This window comes from Erythrolamprus reginae, chromosome 5 (genome assembly GCF_031021105.1).
Source record: "Erythrolamprus reginae isolate rEryReg1 chromosome 5, rEryReg1.hap1, whole genome shotgun sequence".
Lineage (NCBI taxonomy): Eukaryota > Metazoa > Chordata > Lepidosauria > Squamata > Dipsadidae > Erythrolamprus > Erythrolamprus reginae.
In genome coordinates this window covers 35,030,017-35,040,013 of record NC_091954.1, presented here as the reverse complement: position 1 = coordinate 35,040,013, position 9,997 = coordinate 35,030,017, and the positions used below count along the sequence as shown (strand labels likewise).

General features: G+C 46.1%; 1 protein-coding gene across 1 annotated transcript in view; it reads left to right on the top strand.

The window, feature by feature from the left end:
• Window positions 1-6,690: 6,690 nt before the first annotated feature.
• Window positions 6,691-9,997, top strand: part of HTR7 (5-hydroxytryptamine receptor 7) — a 114,525-nt gene continuing 111,218 nt past the window's right edge. Inside the window, exon 1 of the mRNA XM_070752350.1 lies at window positions 6,691-7,313. Within this exon, the coding sequence (XP_070608451.1) occupies window positions 6,691-7,313 (623 nt within the window). The remainder of the gene's footprint in view (window positions 7,314-9,997) is intronic.

Here is a 9,997-nt window from a genome sequence, read left to right as displayed (position 1 = left end):
GTTCATTCTGCACGCGTGGTTCTTCCGTCCGTTGTCGCCAGTGAAGTAGACCCAGAAACAGGGTTAGGTGAGAACGGTTCCTTTATTTCAGCTCAGCAAGATAAGTGACTTCAGCGGATACCATCTGCTCTACCTGGGAGAAACCGCTCCTTTTATACATTTGCGGTTCCCGCCAGAGAAAGAGCAGCCGCGTCTGAGCCAATCAGGAGCGATTTCCTGATTCACGCTCAGACAGCGTTTCCACACGGAACCAAACTATTTACAAGGATACAACAAGAAATGTATAGAACCACATCTTTGATTGTTGGAATGGAAGGAGAAGAATAGGGGAGGGGCAAAAGGGGGAGTGAGAAGAGAGAATTAAAAGAGATGAAATAAAAGGGGGAAAAGACTAAAAGATAAGACATTAAGATTAAAAGAATGTGAGAGATGTATTAAAAATGAAATGATAATTAGTGTTGGGAGAACAAAACTTGCATAGTTCGGGTCAGTGCCGAACATTGCAGTGTTCAGCATACCGAACCTGAACCCGAACTTGGCTGAAGAATTCTGGGAGTTGAAGTCCACAAGTCTTAAAAGTTGCCAAGGTTGGACTAAAATAAGGAAGTTAAGGCTCCTTCTCCTCCTCTTCTCAGAAGATGACAGCCAGGCGGCGGCACGGAGGCTGGGGGGGAGGGGTCAGGCTCCATCAAATGGGCGATGGCTGGGAGCTGGGGTTTCCACCCTCCTTGAAAGTTGGCGGCGGCGGCGGCAGGCAGAGGGGAATCCCCTCCACTACCCCAGCTTCAACGCCGCTGCCCGGCTGTCATCTTCTGAGAAGAGGAGAAGGAGCCAGACACCAGTGGCGGCAAAGGAAGGCAAATGCCGGGGAGCTGTTGGCCGGTCGGGAGGCGGGAGATGAGAGGAGGAGGTGTCAGGTTCCATCAAATGGGCAATGGCTGGGAGCTGCCGAAAATCCCTGCACCTAGTTCTCTCTCATTTCGGAGGCTCCTGGCCATCGCCCGCTTGATGGAGCCTGACACCTCCCTCCCCAGCGGTTCACCTCCCACTGGGCAAGAGGGCTCAGGAGGCAGTTTCTGCCGGCCGGTAATTCAGGATCCCGGCCGGCAGCTTCAAGTGTGTGGTGGGCGGGAGGGGGAAGTGGGGAGGGCTTTGACTCAGATCGAGCTGAAATCTGTGGGGAGCTTCTGGATTTGGGATTAGCCCTCAAAGCCGCCACCACCAGCACCAAATAACCTCACAGTGGTGGCTACAGTAAAAGAAGATAAAAGCGAACCGATCACAGGGAATGAATGGGGCACCCCTAGCTCGATCTCCACCTTCTCCTGCGAGCTGCCTCCCTCTCCCACCCGCTGCCCGCTCGAGTTTGATAGGACTGGGTAAGGGTACAATGGTGGCATAAGCATTTCCATTAACCATTCAGAATGGCTTAACAGGACCCATCTGTAGGTGGAAGACAAAACAGACAAGATGGTTGCTACAACCAGGCAACTGGTCCATTTTAAAGTGCATCACACATGCTCAAAATGATGGACTTTGATCACATGGTGTTAGCCATCTTAACTTTGTAGTCCCCTCCTCCCCAAACACTGCTACAGGAAACTATTAAGAACTTAAAATAAAGCTGTTCCTGAGGTAATTCAAATATATACTACTAAAAAAAAATAAAGGGAACACTCAAAGAACACAGCCTAGATGTGAATGAATGAAATATTCTCATTCAATACTTTGTTCTGTGCAAAGTTGAATGTGCACAACAGCATGTGAAATTGATTGTCAAACAGTGTTGCTTCCTAAGTGGACAGTTTGACTTCACAGAGGTTTGATTTACTTGGAGTTATATTGTGTTGTTTAAGGGTTCTCTTTATTTTTTTTTGAACAGTGTACATTTAAGAAATCTGTCTCTCTGATGGAACATCTTTTAAAAAAGCTAAATCTTGAATTGTGGACCTAACGCTGAGAATACCCCCAAATGAGAAAATGAAATTAAATCAAACCTGTCAGTACTCTGTACAATTAATGAGGTTTGCAGTATATGAACAAGCTAACAATAAATGTCTGTATGTATTGAAGTACTATAGCTTTAAGTGTTGCAAATTGCCATAGAGGGAGCCAGAAAGCCTGATTCTTTCCCTTTGCTGTTTTTTTTCTGCTGATTCACTGTGACTGATGTAGTAAGCTCTGTATTATTTGATGATAGTTTTTATGTATTTTATAAATTTTAATGTATCTGTTTTGTATGATTGAATAATTACTCATATCTCCTGGTTATCTGCTGGAGTCCCATGTTTTCTCTGCGCATGTTCTTGGTAACTCAAGGGTTCTGCACACTCCTTAACAAAACCAAGCAGGCAGCTCTATTGCTAATCCAATTTCCTGGGCCTAACAAACAGATCCTCTAGGGCAGTGTTTTTCAACCAGTGTGCCGTGGCACACTAGTGTGCCGTGAGGCATGGTCAGGTGTGCCACGAAGCTCAGAGAGAGAAAGAAAGCAAGAGAGAGAGAAAGAAAGAGAAAGAAAGCAAGAGAGAGAAAGAGTGAGCGAGAGAGAAAGAGAACAAGAGAGAGAGAAAGAAAGCAAGAGAGAGAAATAGAACAAGAGAAAGAAATAAAGAGAGAGGGAAAGAGAGGGAGGGAAGGAGAGAGAGAAAGACATAGAGGGAGGTAGGGAGGGAGCAAAAAAGAGAGGAAGGAAGGAAGAGAAAGAAAGCGGGATGGAGAGAGAGAAAGAGGAAGGGAGAGAAAGAGGGAGAGAGAAATATAGCGAAAGGGAGGAAGAGAGAGAGAGAGAATTTTTTGTCCAAACTTTTTTTAGCCCCCACCCCCACCCCGTTCAATGTGCCCCAGGGTTTTGTAAATGTAAAAAATGTGCCGCGGCTCAAAAAAGGTTGAAAATCACTGCTCTAGGGAACCTAGAAGTCACACATCCCAATTTCAATCTCTTTTGGCCTAATCTTTGGAGTGCTTTAGTTAACTTCTCTCCCTGCTGATCTGTTGAATTAAACTCTGTAATCAGTAGATGGAAATGAAGATTGTTCTTTAAAGAGAGATTTGGAGTCTTCTCAGATCAGGCTTTTACTGTGTAATCACTGGGTGACTTTATTTTTCCACTAAATGTCTGTGGGTTTTTTTTTTTGGATGAAATAGACAGAAACAATGTTTTTCATTTGACAGCAGCTGGATTCTCTTCCTATGAATACAGTAGCCATATCCATTGGATTTCTGCCTGCTATGAAACCGAAATCTACTGTATAGTGCGTGAGCATGAATGGCAGGCTGTACTGTGGTTAGCTACCACTGTATCTTTAAGCAACAGCAATATGGTGATAAGAGTGGTTGAAATTCAGTATTGCGTGATAACTGCATTCTCACTGCCAAGAGTTGAATTCTGACTGGCTCAAGACTGACTCAGCTTTCCATCCTTCCAGGGTCCGCAAACTGAGGATCCAGGTGTTTGGTAATCTGTAAACATCTTAGACCAGGTTTTAAAGCACTATGAAGTGTAAGTGCTCTTGCTGTATGCAATGACCAGAGAGATAACTTAATGCATTGGTTGTATGAACTGATTGCACTGTTGTGAAGCAGGCTTGGTTTGATCATTGATATTTCACTCTTTGATCTTTCAATGCACCATCTAATGGAGAATCCATTAGATGCTGCATTCAACAATCCTTGAAACTTGAGCTTGTAAGGTTGGCTTGCTTTTCACGAGGAAGGAAAAAAAAACCCTGTTCAGACTATGCACGCCTCAAATCTTATCAGGCACTCAGATCAAATAATTTCCAAACGATCAAATTTATACTGGCAATCATTTCTTTAGACCGATGATTAGTAATGCATCAAACCTTTGCAGTCCACTAAAGGCTGGGTGATGGAATATCTTCATAGTAGCACATAAGAACTTTGCTCACTGAAATTTTGGAAGGCCCAATCCCACTGCAAAGCCAATCCAAAATTGTTTTTAGTTGTTCTGGTGTTCAAGTGGTGTTTTCTTTTGACATAATTCCTACAATGTGATCTATAAGGCCTCAGTAGTGTTATCGCCGACCAAGCTCCCTTTAGCTGCTTTAGAGTGCTTGTGGGATCATCCTTTCCATGCCAGGTCTCTAGGCATACATCCATTTTGACAGATGTGGGCCTGTCAACCAGGATATTTCATTTTTCCTAAAAGTCTGCAGAGATTCTCAGTCATCCTGGTTATGGTTATCCCAAAGGTGCTTTTTTCAAGAGGCAACTAGACTCCCCCCCCCTTTGAAGACGTTTCACTTCTAACCCAAGATGTTTCTTCAGCTCTCACAGGATAGTGGGGAATGGGAGGATTTATATTCTTTACATCCTTTTAGAGGGTCGTTGAAGCACTTGGAAGTTTATCTTTGTTTTCAGGGTCACTTCTGAGTAGTGCTCCTGGTTCCTGTAGTCTGCAATATTTTTATCTTTTATCCATACAAATTATATAGGTAAAATTTTATAGCTTCATTTTCCCTACTTTTTAAAATTTAGAACTCTCCATCTTCCATGGCAGTCTCTCCTCAGCCCCAATTTTATCTGGTAAAGGGGGCATGGTAAGGGGAGCTGACTGAAACAGAACCAGGTAAAGAAGGAAATTTGCAATATAACTCCATCTGGACTGTGTATTTTAAATGAATAAAGATGAATGTTAATTTTTATCCCACTATCCTGCTTTTGTTTTTAACATGGGTCTAGATTCTAGAGGAATCACTGAGTCTGTCATCTGCACTTTTATTAACTGTCTGGTTTGGTTCTGCAACCCAACAAGACTGACACAGATTCCAGAGGATAATCAGAACTGCAGAAAAAACAGTTGCTGCCAACCTGCCTTCCATTGAGGACCTGTACATTGCACAAGTCAAAAAGAGGGCTGTGAAACTATTTACTGATCCCTTGCATCCTGGACATAAACTGTTTCAACTCCTACCCTCAAAATGTCGCTATAGAGCACTGCACAACAAGACTAGACACAAGAACAGTTTTTTCCTGAATGCCTTCACTCCGCTGAACTTCAACACTTCAACATTCCTTCAACATTGTCAAACTATGTACTCAGTCTGCACTACTATTCCTACTAGTTTTTTTTCTCATCGTTCCTATCACCCATTTTCTCCCACTTATGAGTGCATGACTGTAACTTGTTGCTTGTATCCTTAAGATTTTTATTAATATTGTTTCCTGATTGCTTATTTGACCCCTATGACAATCATTAAGTGCTATCGCACATGATTGTTGACAAATCTGCGGAGAGGGGCGGCATACAAATCTAATTAATAAATAAATTAGATAGATAGATAGATAGATATTAATGTACACAGAGAGCATCTGCACCAAGACAAATTCCTTGTGTATCCAATCACACTTGGCCAATAAAATAATTCTATTCTATTCCTATTCTGTTCTATTCCATTCTAGCTATCTTCTGAAGCATCAAGTCTTTAATTACTATTTTAAGGTTGGTCTGTTGGTCTTCCAAATGAGCAACCTTTAAAAAAAAAAATTCAACCAGACTGCTCTTTTGCCCCCAGATAGGTCTATCAATCTTCTCTTTCACTACAAACTTTCTTTAGAAAAGCGGGGGGGGGGGGGAAGCTTAGCATCTCTGCACTGCAGTGGAAGCTCCAGGAATAAAGGGAAGACCCGGAGGAAGGGACTAGAAATCCCCAGTAGATGCATCACTATTTAAGGAAACGTATGCCAGTTGACCCCATCGGAAGGGAACAGGAATGGTGGCCGGGAGAAAGCGGCCGAAGATGGTCAAATCCCGCCCCGCTTAACGTTACGAACCAGGGGGAGAAGGGGAGGAGGCTTTCCTCATCCGCAGGTGCGGCGGGGCGGGAAGCCAAGCGAAGCCAGGGGAACCCGCAAATCGCCGTCTCGAACTCCCGCGTTCAAACTGCGAGAGCGCCCCGCTTCCTCTGCCCGCCTGTGACACCGCCCGAGAGCCCGGCTGTGCGGGGCGCACTTAAAAGGTTCACAACCGAATTCGAGAAAAACCCGGTATATAAATCACAGGAACCTCCCATAGGCGGTTGCAGAAACCCGCCCGGCTAGCAGCGAAAGAAAGGGCAGCTTTCCAGGCCCTGGTTCGCAAGGAACCCCTCCGCGCGGTGCTCGTCTTTGGGAAGCGCTGCAGAACAGAACCGGCTCCTCAGATTCGGGCTCCGTCTGGAGGGGAGATACGCCTCTGACCAGCCTCCACCCGGGAGCGGTTCCCCCAGAAGCGCTGCTCGGCGCTCCGCAAAAGTTCCCGCTTTCTGGCACGACTTGGGATTCCGTGCCAGCGCCGTCGAATTGAAAGCGAGCCGAGGTCTCCGGCTTAAAAAAGGCAAGGGCCAAAAAGCGGGGCTGAACGCCGAGCTCGCACTGCCCCCTGTGGAGGCGGATCTCCTCGCTCTCTGCGGCCGCGCCGCCGCTCGCCTCAGGGAGCCCCGCAGACGATGCCAGAGCTCTCGGCGGCGGGAAAGCAGCGCTCGGCTTCCAGGTGAAGCGGCCGGAGTGAGGGGGAAAAAAAAGAGAGTGAGGCGCAGCTTCGGCAGCCGGAGCGAGCGGCTGGCTGCGCGGGGCGGGAGAAGCCCGGACAACGCCGGAGCGCTGGGCAGCACCACCGCCGCCGCCGCCGCGGGGAGAGGCGGGCATGTGGGCTGGCGGCATTGGGCTTGGTGGATAGCCCTCCTCGATATGGTCTTCGTCTGCCACGGCGCCAGCAGCTGCCCCATCTTGGCTAGCAGCACCCTGGACTCCTTGGCGCCGCCGGAGCCTCGCCCGCCGTTAGGCGGCACCGGCGGCGGGGCGAGGATGATTTCTGGCTCGCTGAATCCGCCCCGTTTAGGGTTAGGCGGGAAACTTCTGCAAGGGGTCACGGCCGGGCCCGGAGCGGGAGGCGAAGGCGTCGGCAGCGGCGTCGGAGGAGGCGGCGTCGGCAGCGGCACCGCCACCACCACCGGCGGTCCCGGCAACGACACGCAGTGCGGCGAACAGATCCTGAGCTACGGCAACGTGGAGAAAGTGGTAATCGGGGCCGCCCTGACGCTCATCACGCTGCTGACCATCGCGGGCAACTGCCTGGTGGTCATCTCGGTCTGCTTCGTGAAGAAGCTCCGCCAGCCATCCAATTACCTCATCGTCTCGCTGGCCTTGGCCGACCTGTCGGTGGCCTTGGCCGTCATGCCCTTTGTCAGCGTGACCGACCTCATCGGCGGCGAGTGGATCTTCGGCAGCGGCTTCTGCAACGTCTTCATCGCCATGGACGTGATGTGCTGCACCGCCTCCATCATGACCCTCTGCGTGATCAGCATCGACAGGTGAGGAGGCCGCGCGACCGGAATCCCCCCTCGACGGCGGGGCGGCTTCGGCTCGCCTCGACGGGCCCACGTGGAAACCTGGCTCGAGGGGAAAAGGGGAAGCGCCGCCTTAGCCAGCGCGCAATCCGAGCGGCTTCTGTTGAAGCGGCGTTGAAACCGTTTCGGGTTTTCCCGCGCTGCTCCGGACGTCGGTCTTTCCCTGTTCTTATACAATCCGCTTGCGGGGTTTGGGGTTCCTGGGCGGAAAAGGAAAGATCGCGCGAAGCTCGGAGAAGTTGGGTAAAAAGAGGTAAAAAGATCGATTCCCGAGCCTTGGTCAGGCTTGCGTTTAATGCAAAAGATTACCTATAATCGTCCCAGTTTGTAGCACTCAATAACTATGGGTGTGTTTATTAACCATGCAACGCTAAGGTTTATATTTGTTTAAAAATCCATGCACAGGTATATTACACAGGCTAATTGTAGGTCATCTAAGAGAAATTATCTAGAATTATATTGCGTATAAACAACAGCCAACTCTCCCACTTTTAAATAGATTGTAATTGTTCTTGTAATTGTTCTTGTTGTTGTTGTTGTTGTTGTTATTATTATTATTATTATTATTATTATTATTATTATTATTATTATTATTATTATTATTATTATTATTATTTATATGCCGCCCCTCTCCGGAGACTGAGGCTGCCTGTAAAATAGGTTTGGAACTTCTTTCAGGCTTTGTGAAGTGTTCAGGAGTTATCCTGAGTGGTGAATGAAAAGAGAATAATTGTTCTGAACTCACCATGGTGAAATGATACCTTGGCTTTGAACACCTGTAGAGGCCAAACAAGTTTGTTGAGAAAATGTCTGAGTTGGTAGAAACACAGTGAAAGGCTAATCTATCTGATGAGCTTCAAACCTTGCCAGAGATTCCATCCTAAAGGAACCCTTGCTGATACTGCTATTGCCAGAAAACTAAAGGGATACTTAATAAAAGTTTTTCCCCCCTTGCTATCAAATAGGGGTCTGGTCTGTCGCTGAAAACTTCGGAATTTTGAGTGGGTTGATTTTTGTTTTCCCACTGAAATATCAATTTTATTTCTTGACATGGAGAACATGAACTATTGATGAGGTTGGAGAGTTTATATCCGCAAAAGATGTGAAAAGTTTGCATGGAAGTGTAAATTGTTTGACTGGAGTTGAGAATCGATTTTATAAGCAATCCAGCAGGGGTCTCTTTTGAGTTGCTGTAGCCTTGAAAAGAATAGACAACTAAAAGTCAGGCAAAAAGAATGGATATTGATCTGAAAAGAGGATGCGGGAAACCCTCTAGAATTGCTATGCTCCTTCAACATTCTAATTATTGAAGATCACCTGAATTGTCCTTTAACTCAGTTATGGCTGTATATGTCACTCAACGTCCACCAGATGACAAGGTATTCAGATGAAATGTATTTGGCTAATTTTGCTTCAGTCTGTCCTACAGGCATAGCCACAGCCCGGTGTACACTATTCATGATTATCAAGTTGTATTGTTAGAAGCAGGATGTCTGCCCAGGGATATGCAATATTGTAGACTGAATCCTTCATCTTGAGTCAATTGGTCCACCAACTTGGTTCTCCACAGAAACCACAAAGTGATGGATTATCAACAGGTTTTATCCTGCCTTATTATCTTAAGTACAACTTTCTTCTTCTTTTGATGTTTCTTTATGTGTATGCTGCACCAAAAATAAACCCCATTAAAATAAATTAAAATATTTTGAGTGCTTTTGCCATCCATGCTTGTTCAGAAGTATTATTTAAAAAAACATGCTGTTTCATGTCAATCAAGAGAAGGGTGTTATGTGGTAGTTCTGAGAATTATATGAAATGAAATATGTCTTTGTTTTTTATGATCATTAATAGGAATTGTTTCACCATCCCACAACATTGTAAAATAGGCTTGAAATTCTTGCAGAAATCCTGAGAGTTTTGATGGCATAGTAAAACAGGACGTCATGTTTATTTATTTTATTTATTTGTCAAACATGTACAAGGTAGCAGGTATCTATATAAATATAACATAAGCAAAGTAGGTACAGGTAAATCAGGACAGTAGGACAGTAAGACAGGGATGGTAGGCATAATGGTGTACTTACGCATGCACCATTGTTCCCTACATATTTACAACGTGCAATATGTGATTCGATATACAGTGGAACCCCGACATAAGAGCTGCTCTACTTAAGAGCAACTCGAGATAAGAGCTGGGAGGGGAGAGATATTTTTGTTCTACTTACAAGCCCAAATTCGAGATACAAGCGCCAAGGAGCTGTCTCCTGAAGCCAAACGCTAACTTCCGCGTTCGGCTTCAGGAGACAGCTGCGAAGCGGCGTGCATGTTTTAAAAGGTTGCAGCCGGCCTGGGGGGCTCGGGGGGGTGCTTGCAGCTTTCTTTCTTGCTCTTTTTCTTTCTCTCTTTTACCTTCCCTTCCTCTATTTCTTCTTTTCTTTCTCCTTCCCACCTTCTTCCCTCCCTCCCTCCCTTCACTCATTCCTCTCTTACTCTCCCCTTTCATAAGTTTCCTTGCTTCCTTCCTCTGTTCCTGTCCCTTCCCTCTTTCCTTCCTTCCTTCCCACCCTCCGTCCATTCATTCACCCATTCCTCTCTTGATCGCTTAAAGCCGGTCCCTGGTGCAAAAAGGGTTGGGGACCTCTGTCCTA